Source organism: Acanthopagrus latus, chromosome 4 (assembly GCF_904848185.1).
Source record: "Acanthopagrus latus isolate v.2019 chromosome 4, fAcaLat1.1, whole genome shotgun sequence".
NCBI classification, from domain to species: domain Eukaryota; kingdom Metazoa; phylum Chordata; class Actinopteri; order Spariformes; family Sparidae; genus Acanthopagrus; species Acanthopagrus latus.
In genome coordinates this window covers 29,803,707-29,820,229 of record NC_051042.1, presented here as the reverse complement: position 1 = coordinate 29,820,229, position 16,523 = coordinate 29,803,707, and the positions used below count along the sequence as shown (strand labels likewise).

At 42.0% G+C, this 16,523-nt stretch overlaps 1 protein-coding gene across 5 annotated transcripts in view; it reads right to left on the bottom strand.

Annotated features, from left to right (window-relative positions):
* The window catches only part of hcn4 (hyperpolarization activated cyclic nucleotide-gated potassium channel 4), a 77,204-nt gene that overhangs the window by 14,229 nt on the left and 46,452 nt on the right, over positions 1-16,523 (bottom strand). For all 5 annotated transcript variants that reach the window (XM_037095399.1, XM_037095401.1, XM_037095397.1 and 2 more), the window contains 2 exons: positions 9,090-9,236; positions 8,541-8,781 (listed from right to left, as the gene is read on the bottom strand). In XM_037095399.1, coding sequence (XP_036951294.1) covers positions 8,541-8,781; positions 9,090-9,236 — 388 coding nt within the window. The remainder of the gene's footprint in view (positions 1-8,540; positions 8,782-9,089; positions 9,237-16,523) is intronic.

Genomic DNA, 16,523 nt, shown 5'->3' with positions numbered 1-16,523 from the left:
ATTAATTTGAATGGCGTTTGCTTCAGTATGTCGATGATACAGTCATACTGAACCTGTATGAAAATGTTTATACTGAAGTCTTCACTTTTAATGTTGTTTTTACAAAGCAAATAAAATAACTTGGCAAAGGCAAGGAAAACATCACAGTCTTGAAAATCTGATTACTTTAGATGTGAAATTGTACCCTGTTATGTTGTTCATTATGTTGTATATATTTTGTTTATGAGCAATGGGCACCCTAGGATTTTTTTGTGGCCCCTTCTGCCCCCCCCCCCCAAAAACATTTCTGGCTGCACCCCTGCACAAGTTCACCCATGTAACACTTTTGCTGATGTTTACTGCATAAACTAGGAAGCTATGGAAGTGCAACGATAAAACTGTATAGTTTGATGTCAACAAGAGCGTATAAGTCGGTGTGCAAGTTTTAGTCAAACTAGCCATCTATAATGCACTACGCTCACATGGTGGAAAACTTTGTGTAAAGGATATCTGTATCAGGCAGCTGCATAAGCACTCAATTAAGTTAAAGGGAAAGTCTTACAGCTAATTAGCCACAGCATGCTAGCTGTTGTCGATGCTGATGCTGATGAGCACCAGATATTTAATCTTCACTCAGCCTCTCTGCAGAGGTGGGAAGCAAAAAAGTACAAATACTCTGTCACTGTACCTGTATCTATACTTTACTTGAGTGTGTATTTCATGACAACCTCTTTAATTTTTATCCCTACATTCCCTATTTCTATTCTGCATTAGCTTTCCACAGAAATGCACAGCAGGAATGTCCTTCAGGGGGGTACACGGTACTTTTATACTTTGAGTAAATTTCAGAACCTGTACTTTCTCACTTTTATTGAGTAAAGAAGTTGAATCAGTGCTTCTACTTTTACCAGAGTTTTTTTTTTTTTTTATTACAAGTATATCTACTTCTCCTTGAGTAAAGAATGTGTGTGCTTTTTCCACCTCTGCTTTCCTGGCATCACTGACAACTATCAGATTTTTTTTTGTCTGTGTAATTTGATACGTATGAGTTTAAGTTAAAGTTGAAGAAAGTGAAAAAGAAAGGTAAGAATTACATTAAGTAAAAGTGTAAAAATGTGACCTTGGAGGGATCTTTAGGGGAGGGCACTGTGTGCTGTGCAATGCCTTGGTCGCTGTCTCGGGTAATGGCATGAAATACTTCCATATATTGACTCCAAAATTGCATTGCGCTGCCCGATTGCCAATGACGCTCACCTATACTGCACTTACTCTCCTACTGGCATGGTACCAAAATATGCTCCATAGCAAGGGAAAAAAAAAACTATTAAAATGCCACCTCTACACATATGGGTTTGAGCTAAACTGGAGCAAATGCAGTTTTTAATTGCAACTTTTTTACTGTGGTGACTTATCTGGCAAATAACAACTACTGAAATTAGACCTCATGTTACAGTGTCAGTATTTCTGTGAAAGATACATCTTAGAATACATCCTCTGGGGGAACGAAGAATAGAACCATCTTTATATATACAACTTCAGGCTGTTTAGTTTTTGAAGAGACACCCAATTTACATCGATATATATAGAGTGACTTCAAAACACCTCTCGATATGATGAAAGTGAATAAAAAAATTGACCAATAAACAAGACCTGAAAAATGGCCATGAAGCTGAGTGAACACTGAATGTAGCATGTAGCGGTTGTATTGGTTTGCATTTGACTGCACAGGACTTGATATTTTTCTGGTCACTGAGTGTAAAGTGGTGATGAGTGTGTGATGGTTTGAAAAACTGAGATGGGAGAACAGATAGAGGGAGAATGCATGATTTGACGGTGGATGAGGACTATGTCCTCTATATATGAAGCATAAGAAGAACCTCATTTGCAGTGTGTTATGGTTTGTGTGTGCATCTGTGTGACACAGATCATGGCTGAATGGCCAAGTTAGCAGGAGAGCTGTGTGGATGTGGAAGTAAAAAGACCATGCTCTTCTGCCTGTGTGTGTGTGTGTGTGTGTTTGCTCTAAGTGTGTGCTAGCAGGGCAGCCCTGGCTGTGGCTGTGCTGGGGGTCCATTTCCCGCAGCACTGCTCCAGTAATCCCCTCTGGAGAGGAGCATCGCGGCTCTGTATTAAATCCTCTTGTCCCGTGGCTTTCTGGATGAAGTCAATACTGCCAAGATGAGGCGGTGAGCTGCAGTGAGCCCTGTGGCCTCATCTAACTGTCTTTTCAGAAAGCAAGCGAAGCCCAGACACTTAGCGGGGCCATCCAAACTATAAGTGCGAGGGGAGAAAAAAAAAAAAAACATGGCATGATTTGGGTCTGGCGCAACCTGCTCTGAGCTAAACAATAAGAGATTAGCGGACCTCTCTGAGTGCTGAGCGGCTAAATGCAGGCGGCTGCGCTGAAGCCCGACACTGTCCTGAACATCAGGAATTGAAATTAAGAGCTGGCATCAAAATAATGCGGTTTTCTATGAGTGGATTTACTTTAAGTATAAATTATACATGTTTACAATGACACACAAAATGTTAACTGCATTTTTGGAGAGAAATAGAAAATCAGCTTGAAAAAAAAAAGTTTGGTGGTCATCTGACAAAAAGTCAGTGGATCTACTCACCAAACTGTACAAAACATAAAATAAATAAAAAAATCTATATTTTTTTACTATTCACCTACTGCTGAAAAATTCATTTCAGGTTGTTGAGTTTCTCTCCAAAAGGTACATATTAATTTAATGCAAAGTTTCAAAATGTTCAATATCAAATATATAAATAATATCTAATAATAACTCCAGTTTGATTTTAGAGTGTATTTGTTTTAACTAGGTTTATTCATATGATTCCTTATTTAATATTTATTCACCTCATACTGAACACTGAAGACAGCCCATGCTGCTGTTAGCCTGCTGACCGCTAACTGAACTTATGCACTGAACCGACCAACTCTAGGTGTCTTTTGCCTTTGGGTCATGAGTTACAGTTTATCTATGAATGCTCGAATTCCACCGCTTACTCACATCTCCTCATGACTCATCGCGCTGCTCCCCAAATCCTGCATGAAATCATAGAAACAGGCTTAGTGGGTGTAGCCAGTGTAGCCTGTATTTTGTAAGGGGCGTGTGTTTTTCTCCTCACACTGACTGCCACTTCCATAATTATCCTTTTTCTGTGTGGTCTTCACTCACAATAAGATGATTCATAATAAGCCCAAAATTGGGGGCTTTGTCGGCTCAAATTAGCAAAGCTAATCATATCGTCATGACACAAGACAACCGACTGGCTGTGAATTAAACATGGCATTGTACTCTGATTCTAAAAACAGCATTTTTGGAAAAAAAAAAAAAGAAAAGAAAAAAAAGGATGTGTGATTATAAATATGCAACTCCCCCCCCACCCAAAAAAAAACAAACAAAAAAAGAATTCCAAAGGACTACTTGATAAATCTCCCGGTCTTGTTGTATATGACTGTTTACAAAACTGTTCTGGACACAAAGAGGCCTCAGCTTCCAGAACACAAACTACTTCTGTGCACTACGGGATGTTACTCTGCCATATCGCCCCAGTGTGTTTCATTTTCGCACTTAAGTGACAATGCGCTCATCAAACTTGAATGACAGCAATTAAAATTGGATGTTGCTCAGGGTAAGGAGGACTATCACGTCATGTGCTGTGACCTTGGTGGGAACACACATGACTGGTCTTTGGTTGCATGGTGCAGCCCACGTGTCCTGGGCTCTTACTGGAAAGATGCTTCCCTTGAGTCCCCTCTGCATCGGGCTCCCAAAGTGGAGAGTAGACTGCAAGCCATGCAAGATATCAGTGTGGGGGTGAGTAAGTAGTGGATGAGGGACGTCATGTGTACATTGCTGTCTTTGTATTTTTTTAAAACCATATGCTCAATAATCAATATTATCATAATCAATTTCTGTTATTAGAAATATCATGTAGAATTAATTAATCAATTAATTAATTAATGTAGATCATGAGAAAGACAAGATATGGCTTCACTGCTGTACTCAGACAAAACAGACAACTACCATAAGACCAAGACCAGGCTAATATTACTGCCTGATCCGGGATATGGGTCTGCTAATGTTACAGGCCAATTACTTTGTTTTAATGTAAATTATAATGACTAAATTCCAGGTGAAGTTTGCTGTTTCAGTGCACTGTCATTTTGGAAAATAAGGTTTATTGTTAAAATGTTAAATATCCTGCCTTTATGTTATGAGATATGAGGTAATATTTTTGGATGTATATCACAACCAAAACATAATCACAAAGATATTCTGCAAAAGTGTGTAGAAACATTGGAAACAAAGATGCTGCAGATTCAGCATTTAGAGCTCAACCTTTTTATCAGTTTGCCAGTATTACCGGTAAGTTTATTGTTTCTGAAGTCTAGTCCAACAACAAAGTTATATATTACATTCTAAAATATTCTCTCTCTGTTCTATACATATTTGTCACAATTTTGTGATAGCCACATTTGAAGGGTCACTGCCAAAAATGTGCATATATCGATATTGCTGAATTATTTTACCTCCTAAAATTGCTATTGTTCCCCAAAGTCGAGAATCAGTTGGGCTCTAACAGCAGGCTGTATGCGTACTTTTGCAAACGGCCCTTCCTACTTTCAAACTGCATGAAGTGAATGCAAATTTTGGCCTTTGGATGTGCTTTTACATAGATTTAAGTCTGAGTGTCTTATGTCTGTACGCTATTCTAAGTGTGTGCCCGCCTTCCTCTCTGCTTGCAAGTGTGCATGGTTGTGAATTAATGAGTTTGAGCAGCACTGCTTGGTCTGTGATAAAGTATCTGTGTCCTGCAGCCAGGTCTGGCAAAGCTCACCTGGACTCTGAGTCCTGCTGTCAGCTCCCATCTCCCTCCCCGACACTGCCCCCAGCTTACGAAGCGGACATTCTCTAACCTTTGAAACATCCGCAGTAGGCTGCCTGATTCCCCGTGACATGCCATGCTCACTCCCTCACAGCATTAGCATAGCCGCGCAAACACCTCCCATTTTGCTAGCATGCATAGACAGGTAGGGGATATCTGGTGGTTTTTTTCTGCACCGCGGCTGATGCCAGGGTCCCGTCACATCTCATCGTTTCTTTTTCACCCCCTGAATAGAGGCTGGTTGTGTTAGTGAGGGACAAAAGACACAATAACAAAACATCCATGGACCAGAACATGTTTGTGTATGTGTGCAGATGCAAATCCACAGGTTATCGTTTGAAATGCATCAACAACGGCTGGAAGCATTGCCACTATGTTTTTCCTCAAGATGAATTATAACAACTTTGGTGAGGGCTCTATTTTTCGTCTAGCGCCACCATCAGATCAAAATTTCTTTAGCTCACAACCAAATACCTGCAAAACTAATGACAGTCCCAATAGTCTCAGCTGTACTTAGTGTTTAGAGCTAATTAGCATGCTAACACAACAACATGCTAACGTGAAAATGTTAGACACTAAACCGGCTTAGGATACTAGCATTAGCATTTAGCTCTATGCACCGCTGCACTTAACAACAGTGGCCCAGAGTGATGGGTAATGCCAGGGCAGCATGGTGTTGAGATGGTTGGCGTTGTAAGAGAGAAAGATATATTGCTGTAAGTCACTCATCTCTGTGTTTAACAGGGAGCACAACTGATGATGACAACACACATCCAGGAAGGAGGCTGGTAAAGTCGCTTCCACTGTCATTATTGCTTTTATTGTATTGTATAATAACCTTGTCCTATCCAATAACACCGTGCAGGCATACTTGTACAGTATATGTGTATTATTAAGAATTATGCGTCACCACATCGTGTTCCCTCTCCAGTCATCTGCATTGCACCTTTAGTGTCTGGATGACACAGCCCCACAATGTTTCACCGTGTAACGTGCTGTCTCAAAACACAGTATTATATCGTATATCATCCTTTCCCATCCAAACTGTCATGTTATATAAGACCACTCTATATATCATCGTATCCCCCATTCTGTCACTGAGTCAACTGCTGCAGTGCTTCAATCTTCAGCTGATACTGCTCCAGTGTGAGAGGAGCAGGGGTGTTAACTGGGTTAAGGACCGGGAGGATTACCTGAGCCTTTGCCGCTGCCAGCCCCTCTCACTGACTGGCTCAGTCAGGGTGGCTATTTGGCTGCTCTACAGCACAGCCGGTCTGAGCCCGGAGAAGGGGAAAAGAAAAAGGAAATTGAGGGGAGATGGGAGGAGTATTACTCTGCGAACCCAGGACTTCACAAGACTACAGATTAAGAGAAGACCATTCAGAGAAAACCAAAAAGATGACACAGGAGATTGCAAACTGTGCAGTCAACTTCCTCCCCTCCTCAACCCCCCTCTCACTCTCTGACTCCGTCTCACTGTCTTTTTTTACCCCCACTCACAGAGCCGCTACAGGCCGCTCACTCACAGGCAAAGCGAGCCATCTTAGGGGCGCAATCACAGGCAGCTTTTGATAAGCACCTCTGACTGGCACGCCAGGCCACCGCAAGGTCACCGAGCTCTACTCCATCCGAGAGAGAGGCGCAGTCTGCACTGGCTACACATCAATTACTGTGGGCAACAAAGGATGAACTATAACAACACAATAACCTGCTCTGTCTGGGCACTGAGAGGGCAACAGAGATGCTGTTCAGATAAGTGTTTCAATACTGGACTATAAGGAGGGAAAGAGGGAAGTGGAGGCGGGGGGTGGAGGGTGCATGTTTTCTTTCTGAGCCCAGAGCAACGTCCAGAGAACGGGGCTTGGCAGAGATCCATGTGTCCCTTGGCGTTAGTACTGCAGTCACATTACATTTCCCCCTCTCTGCTGGATTGCTGTGTGCCCAGCCGACGCTCCCATCCAGGACATGTCGTGTCCACTTTAGACTTTTGGCTCTCTGGCTCGAGCTAATCCAGCAGCTAACAAACTGGAGCAGACTGCTGAGTATATAATTGTGTAAATAATTCAGGTCGTCTGTGAATGAAAGAGTTACGGTACATGGTTTTGCTGAGATGGTGATGAGCATATACACATGCCATTTGCTGTAGTGTAAACTGGAGCCTGCAGACACTGAGTGTGTTTGACAAAGACGGGAAGCGCTCAGACGACGGGACCTCCGCTGCTCTCCATGCTTTACACCGCCAACTACAGAGAGTGAAAACCTAGCTGTCCACGTGGAGCAGGTCTCCGTGTTCTGTACATAATTTTAAAAAAATGATTGCTTTCGACTTCCTGCTTGCTGCTAGTGACAGCCGCGCTGAGATCCACTTGTGCCACACACTCCCCGTACTGATCCTGCACCAATTAATTTCATGAATGACTAACTCGTGTTTGGTAACAAACTCCCAGTGGCTCTAGGCTTACCTCACTAGCCCCCACCCTTACAACCCCCTCCAGAGGAGTGCCACTGCCAGGAATAGTCACAGGATAATGGAGTCAAAAGCCCTGTGCCTATAATGTGCGAAAAAGGGGAAAATAATTACAGATCTAAGGCTTAAGATTAAAGTGAGCAGGCCAGTTTCTGTTTGTGGGTTTCACTACTCACGACTACTCAAGGCAAAAACAGGTCACATGCATCTATTCAAAGGCATTTAGATGACATTGTCGTCAAGAGTGCGCTCAGTTCAGCAACTCTGAGTGGCAGAATGTCACAAACTGTGCCATTACCGAGATGCATGTGCTAACAAAAAGCCTATACGCTCCCTTTGAATCCGAATTCTGCCTTGCTGAGGACATTTTTTGGACAACATTTGAGACAACATGGCCCTGGAGAGAGCCGGGGCCATGTTGTCTAAAATGTTGATTAGTTTTGGCATGTGTTGAGATAGATTGCCTGCCATCTTTTCATTATTTCCGCAGAACCCCCGGAGAGAGGGCATGGAGATGGACTTGAGCAGGCAAGGCGTAATTAAACTTCCACAGGCAGGTCATGTGCTGTTAAACGCTTTGCCACCATTTCTCATTACTTAACAGTGTAGTCTAAATGATACGCTGTCACTGGGCAAATTAATTGGTATTTGGTGAGGGCAGTATGGCGGCATTGTCTCCTACATGTGTCATAAGCTCTGTGGGACCATGAGAAGACTACGCATTATCTGACCCCGATTAAGAACATAACAAGAGTTAAGTACATAACAACTGTGGGTTATCGCACACGTCTAAAGCATTCACATAGTATGTAATTTCACAGCTATCTGACCCCTCTGACCTTTTGAGTGCATATTTCTTAATGTGTGCTAAATGCAAGTGCTGTTTTCTTAATTTGGATTTGCCCTACATTTGGGAGACAGCTCTCATGATGTGATTTAAGGGGAAAGTCCTGCATAAACCATGAAGCAGAATTTTAAGCGAGGTGACAAGCTCTGCACAACATACCACTTCATGCTCCTGACGAGCTAATATCAGAGCCAAATGCTGTGTTGCCTCGCACAATCAAAATTTTAAACCCGGACCGACCTCTAAAGGTGCTGAGCGTTATTAATAATAAAACAGAGCAGATTTAAGCGCCGCAGAAAGATGTGACCTTTGAGTTGGTAATTCTGGCGCAGCACCAGCTCGTCTTACCTCCAAAGTAGGAGCCATCTGAAAGCTTGGTCTCTTTATTGCCTTTGGTCAACACGCTGACAACTCCGTGCTGTATGAAGTACATCTTTTTGCCGATGGTGCCCTCTCTGATGATATAATCCCCGGGCTGGAACACCTCGAACCTCAGCTTGGTGAGCATAGAGGTGACGAAGTTGGGGTCGGCGTTGGCAAACAGAGGCATGGACGCCACCAGCTTTCGACAGTTAAAGTTGATGATTTCCTGCATGAGCACACAGAGAAAAGCAGTTAGCAAGAGTAGCAGAAAGGAGCGGGTGCTTTACAAAATGCATTGGCCTGTCACAATCTCAGACAAGAGGGATATTAGAGTAACAACAGGAAAAATGTCAGCCATGCAGGACTTTTTTTCTGAGCTCCTCTCAGTTTTACTCTTGTTCAGATATGGCCTCAAGAAAAGGGAGAAAAAAAAACAAAAAAACCCAAAACAAAACAAAGGAAATGTCAAGCAGTATACAAGCTTTTGAATGCATGTCCATGGGATTCAAACGCAGACAGGAACACTCAGCCCACCTCACGCAGCGGCTCGTTGAGCTCTCCCAGGATGCTCTCCTCGTCAAACATCTTGCCCTGGTAGCGGTGCTCGTAGTAGTCGTGGATTCTCTGTCTCATATCTGCCGGCAGCTTGTGGAAGGACATGTACTGCTCCACCTGTTTGTACTGCGGGGACATGGAGACACACAACAATCAGGTTACTCAAAGGCCATAGTGCTGTAGCACAGATACACAGCCACAGGGAACAGCTGGAACTGAGGTCAGACAAAAGAGGTAATGGAGACGGATACATGGAGGCCATCCAGTCTCTTGCAGGTTACCTTTTCATGATATGTGACTGAATATCATCTTTGATTTTGGTTAATGTTACATTGTGATAAGGCATAATGGTTGTCTTTAGGGATCTTAACTGGTCGTAACAACACACTCATCACTTAAATCTTCTTAACATTTTCTACCATACTGCAACAGGACCTTCTGTCACTCGCACACATTTCAAAATAAAGTGCTCTGTACAGATAACATCCAACTCCAGGTGTGCTTTATGTAACTTCTACATGCACAAGAACCTCTCCTTTAAATTCAAAATGAAATGAAGCATGAAATAGTAAAGAAATATACCAAAATACCAAAGCCACTCAAATGAAATCAAGATAAAAACTAATGAAAAAATCAAATAAATTTTGTGTGATAACCATGCTGTGATCTTACTGATGGGTCCTGTTGATAACTCAGGATAATATTTACACTGTGTATGCAAGTGCAGTGTTGCGATTATATAACAAACAAAGCCCTGTAGCTCTTCAAACACAACCTACATCAGTGTATTCAATGTATGGTTCACAGTGCAGACAGTGTGTGTGTGTGTCTGTATCCTTCAGTCTTTATGTTGTTTGTTTAAGATGGCCTTTCATTGATACTATGATATAGGAAGCAGAGCCGCACATCAAAGCACACTGAGACCACCTCGGGAATAATAGCAGGTAAAAATCCTTGACCCAAATAATGAAGGAAAAAAGAAGAAATTATCCATTCAAAGGGCCACGCCGGAGGTGCTCTTTGATCACCGTTTCTACGCTGCCTAACGGCCACTCAGTGACATGGCTGACCTCAGATGTCTCCCTCTTTGTTAACCGGCTCTCATACTCTAGTCACTACTGATCTCAGAGGAGATCATCAAAAGGGCAATCTTTTGAGAAATATAGCACAGTAAATAAGGACGGCTGTCTCATGCAAGTCAGATTATTTTTTTTTTGTAAGAGCAAGAAAGCTGTCAGGCTTCCTGACAGTCAGGAGGTGAAAAACACATACGAAAGTCTAGAATTTTAAAATATGATGACAGACGTAACTACAGTACAACCACTTTGGGACGACTCTGTTCAGATGCTAACAAGGATTTGCAGGTTGCGTCTTCTGACCCTCTGACATACTTGTTGTCTGTAATCCTCCTCTCTGCAGACCCCCGTGACACCCTCTACCATGCTCTGTTCTGCAATGATCTCTTTTGTTTCCTGTGCTCCCCTCTTTGCAGAATTTGGATGGACATTGGATTTCTGTGTTTGACAGGAGGCTGTGAGTCTGGAGTCAGTCTGTGTATGCCGATGATACAGCTCCCTTGACTGTGGCAAGGTAGCCACAAAGTGTTGCATGCCCTGGCTAATAATCAAGATTTTTAGATACATTGTTTTTGCCATAAACAAAACCATAAACACCACAGTGTATGCATGCATCTACAAGTCCAGGGAAATACTGCGTGCATTGTTTACAACAAAAAATGCTGCATGTGAGAGGGATTAGTTGAACTACTATATGATACGTCCAACACTAAGATTTTGCATCTTAAAAGATGCCTGAATGATGAAATATTTGACAATGTATGTGTGTAAAGTGACCTGGAAAATTAAATGCTTGCACAAGCAAGAATAAGACGAGGAAAGAAGCTTTTAGATATCCGGTCTCCGTGCATTGGAGATGGATGAGCTCTGTCATGGGGTAAGGGTTTGAGTCTTTATCCCCACAATCCCTTTGGCATAAAATTGAGCATTTACTGATCTGATGATGAAATAGAATCCTCGCACAGAGAGGAACTTTTAGCTCCTCTACTCCGAGTGACGGAAAGCTCCAGAAAACGATGGCAGATGTCTCCAGCTACAGTCCCATTGGCTGCCGAGCACCGCTTGTCTGCGTGTGATGCCACGGTGAAGATGACAGGTGTAACCCACATTCTGCATCTTGTCTAGTGTCTTTATGTCTCCGACATTAGACATGCCACAGCATGGCGCTGTGTTTCAAAGGCGTGAATTATCATCTCAGAATGTCTCCTGACGCCCCCCCCCCAACATACTTCTTTTTACATTCATAAAAATGAGATAATAAACACTGTCGACACGTTAAATAACCATTTATCCTCAGCTTTTCAGCAATTTGATTCTCCCAGCATGAAAAGGGGGCATTAAGTGAACAAATGCAAGATAATGTCCTGTTGCTTTTGCTTTGTGATGAGTACAACTGTACTTCATAGATGCTCCGTGTCCCACTCAAAGGCATTTCATATTTACTAATCGCTGCTGAGTCAGAGGAGGAGCTGACGGGGATGTAAAGACACCGACCATAGGGGGGTTACGGTCTGATAACACCCCCTGTGACAGGAAATTATCTTATTGCTGCACAGCTGCCATCATGCTGCCATCAGGAGGATCAACGCTCTCCTGCTTTGCTTGGCTAAATCAACTCATAGTCAGCGTTAAAGAGGAAATCATTCCACCATCAGCCTCTCTCACATGAGTAGCTGAGGAGAACCACAGTCTCGATTCATCTGTTCTTTCTTTCTTTAGTTTGACATATTGGGAAAGATAGAATTTGTTCAGATGAGAGGATTAAAACCACTTTCATTTCTGTAGGGTAACCGCAAGCATCTGGTTAGCTTGGAAAACAGCGTCTTTGGCTTTTTCCAGAGGTAAAAATCCACCTACAAACGTCTCTATAGCTCAGGCAACAGAGACTCCTCCTGCCAGTAATTAGCAAAGTCTGGCATCCTCTCGATGATGACAAGACTCCAGGATGTTACTGCGCCCACCCGTGAAAAAGTTACATAACCATGTTTTACTTACACTTTTTGTACTGAATAAGCAAATAAGATATAATGTGTTAATTAGCAGAGCTTTAGAGGGGCTGGTAGGTGGACTTTGTTATCCTTGGACAGAGTCAGGCTAGCTGTTTCTCCATGTTTCAAGCATTTGCTTTATGCTCAGCTAACTGGCTTTATAGCTTGATATTTATTGGACAGAGATGAGATTGGCATCAATCTTCCAGTCATGTAACTTTTGAGACAGGAAATAAGCAATAATCTAAGTCTGACAAACTTTAATCCAAACTTTGGTGGTTTTACATTTACAGTTCTGCTGTAGATTTTGATTTTTTGTGTATCTTTTCAAGCATGATAAAAGACAATTATACAATGTATGCTGCATTGTTCAGCCTCTTTGTTCAGAAAATAACTTTTCCTTTCCATGTCCATGGATGATGCAAATGGACTGTTCAGCTGGCTAGTACACAAACTATCCCTGTGACCCTCGTATGTGCTGATGATGATTTATGACCTGTCAAAAGTGAAGTGTGCATCTGTAAGTGTCTTACTGTAACTCGTTGTCTTCTAAGTACATAACAGTAAAGAGGTTTGTGTGTGGGCGAGCCTGTTAGCTCCCGGCCTTGGCAATTGTACAGTACTGTAATATTTAATTCCACAAATCCTTTTCCCTCTTCCTTTCTCAGTTTTGATCTTTTTCCAAATGGCAATTCTTGGTCACTTTCCCATTCATACTTTTTCTTTCTTCTCTCTTTTATCACGCTTTTTAATTTTTGTCAAATTCCCCTTCTCGCTCATGCAGCTCTCCAAGCAGATGCAAATGTTTCACGGAATAAAATATGAATAATTCATTTCCCAAAAGAAATGTCAGCCACTTAATTATACTTTCTAAACATTTATTTTTCTCCACTGTTCTCTGTTTCCTTGTCTATAACCTTGGGTTTCATGGTCAAAGGATTTGGGTCATATAAGTCAGTCTGACTTTAGTCACACAAGTAAATAAAATGGGCATCACAGAAAGGGAGTTATGGATAATTTAGTGATATATTATTTAGTGTAATGTCATCAGGCCACAGCTGGTCAAGAGAGAGTGTGATTGGTCAATGGTCAATGTGGTGCATTCTGGTTAAACAAGCATGGACATTCCCCTGTTCTTCACAAACACCACGCTGCCACTGCATAATAAAATGAGACAAGCTTGACATCAACCCAGCAAACACTGCAAAAAGCATAAATTTGCCCTGACATTAAATATAAAATGTATTGACAATGGCTGCATCTTTGATTTGGTCTTGGTTATGCACTCAGAGAGCGGGTATTTCATGGAGCACCTCTGGGGCATGTCAACAGTCCTTGACTCAGCAGTGAAAGTTGTGTGGCAGACAGGGAGGAAAAGGGAATGTAACAGGGTTTAGATTAATGCCATCAGTCAGGTTCCGACTAATGAGAACGGCTCTTACTGTAAGGCAGAATCAGACTTAAGCTCCTCAACTTGTTGACAGCTGTGTCCTTGGGTTGCCTGTATGGGAAACTCATGACTTAACCTCGACAAGGCGCCACAAAGTTTTTGCTATTGTTGGAAGGAACCTACATCTTTGTCGTGCTGAGGATTTTTTAAGGCCTTTTAGAATCAATCAACGCAGTATATTTAGCCCAAATAAGGAGAACACTTAAACTGCATGTTTTACTTGTTCCCTGACAGCATTAATACATTTCTTTCCCTCTTGGGAAGAAAGTCACAACTCTGTAAGTGCAAACATAGTCTCCCTCTGATGACTACTTACTGTATTTCCAAAGGTCTTGATTGGTGGATTGACGTGGGGGAACAAAAGATCTCTAGAGCCTCTACACCCTCAGAAAATCAGCTTTGGGCCTCTTATTAACTATTCCCCAAAGTGCCTTGTTTAATTGCCGAGTGTTAATTAGAGATTTAGAGGGGAGGGGCTGCAGCACCCCACTGCCATTTCCTTCTAAAGCCATTTGGGACAGGCATGCCACGACACGCGACTCATACACAAGTCCCTCCTGGGCATTCCTGATTTCATAACCAACTACCAACAACAAACAGAACAGCACTCAGACATCCCACGCTGAACAATATTCGTCATATGACTAAAAATTAAAATCTGAAAAACCTGAAAGGATCAGAGAGCTTCTATAAAGACAGATAGAGACATTATAGGCACATGTTAGTGACAATGAATGAGATTATGTCCTTTGTTTGGTGTTCTCATTCCCTTCTCTCTGTAATATATGCATTTCCACTGTAGAGGGCCATAGTGGCAGATAAGCAGCGGCTTACAGAGAGCTGGAGTGGCATGCATACCCTGTATGCACGGTCACATGTGCAGCCATCTTGTGGCCCCAATCTGGAGAGATGTAATTCTCTTTGTGTGATAATGGTTCTCAACATGCCCAAGACAAGAGGGAGGAATCCTTTGGGGAATTGGCAGATTTGGCAGATGCTTAACCCACTACAGCTCACAATGTTTTAGACACGGTAATACACGAGTTCAATGTGGGGATGAGAGACCCCAACAGATTATTGAATAATACCACAGGAGTCTATAATAAAGGAAAATACTGGATATCAAGTATTGAACCGAGGGAGATTACTGGTATTGAGAGAGTTACAGTAGATGTGTTGTAAAAGAAAAAGAAAAAAAAATTGCTGTTGAACTTACCAGAAGAAATGCATTAAGTTTTCTGTCATAGTTTACTAATTGATATCCAATGCTGACTTCAGTAGTTTGGGGTTTTGAACTTTTATTTGGACAAATGTTTTACAATCCTCCCATTTTACACATTAACTATTAATTGTTTAAATAGAAAAATAACTGACCAAATGATCTAAATGAGTCTTACAATCTGATTTATTTCACAGTGTTTGATTCGGGCAACATTTTTCTGTCTGAACCCGGTCGAGTAGTAACCGAACCTGACCTGAACGCGACAGGCGTTCTGTTTTTTTTTTTTATGTCTAAACCCGACTTGAGCCCAGTACCCACATGAACAGTGTGTAGATGACCATGAAGGTGATGTTTGATGCACACAGACATGAAATTAAAAAAACAAAAAACAAACATATATCATACGTCATTTGCCGTTACTGAACCCGAACCCAGATATAATTAATACATTTTTATTTGACTTATTTAGTCATTCACGTCCTGTCAGGTTCAGGTTGGGTATCCATGCTCTAGTCCAGGGTTGCCCTGCAGGCCAAAGACAGATGTAGGTGTGAAAAAACAAACAAAAAAAAAACAAATAATCATGTATATATGATTAATGCTTACTTTTGGTACATTTAGTTTTGGATTTGACCAAAAAGACTGGGCAACCCTGCTCCAGTCAGAGCACTTAAACTCAGCTCAACTAGCACTGATTACAGAGTTCAAAATAGAGCTATCAAAATCCGAAATGCTACTTGAAAATGTGACTGAAATCCCATATATAGAGCACTCTGAAACGGGCCCTTTGCACCTCTAGCACATGAGAGTCTCTGAGTAGAAAAAATGCAGCGCTCTCGCCACGTCCGGCTTTTAACTGTCTCTGTTCCATTCAGATCTGACAGGCACCCAAACGAATCCATGCAGTCTGATACATCGGGAACAAAAAAGGATTGCAAACGGGTGGAAAACGCACACATTTAATTTGCCTATTTACACCTACAGGCTCTGCTTACACACAGCAAAAGACAAGCATCAGGCATATATCTTCAACAGAGTGATAATGAATCTAATAAAGCTATTTTTCATCTCAGTGGGGCCCCACATCCAACCCCTGGTATTTAGTGTGATTGTTGCGCTCTCTACTTTGTGTAACAGTTAACAGGCTTCCTGATTCCTATTAAAGAGCTCATTTAAGTCTGCTTGCAGGCTTCTGACAGACCGGGCATTTATCACATGGTGCCACATTGTAATAGAATTCTATTCAGAAAAGATTATACTCTGGCTTTCTGATGATAATTTTCACCATCTTTGACAGCAGAGCCTCCCCCCACCCTTCCTTTCTTATTTCCCATCTGTACATTTCTAAGAGACCTTCATAGGCTAATTTTCAACATAGCCCCCTCCCCAGAGGGATTTCACTGTTTTGTTTCCCATCTAAATTTAACCTGTTACCTGGACATTATCACCTGTGCATGCCAACTGGACAGATGGCCTCTCATCTTGGCCATACATACCGCCATGCGTGTACGACAGATTCCACGCTCTACTTTTTACAGCTCATTTACTGCAGATGAATACAGAAGGCCGTGCCACATAATGACCAGCATGAGGCAGTTAAACGTGGTGATGGTGCAGCGCGGATCAACGCTGATCTTCCTTTTTGTATTCTTTAAGACACTAAACAATAATCAGTAT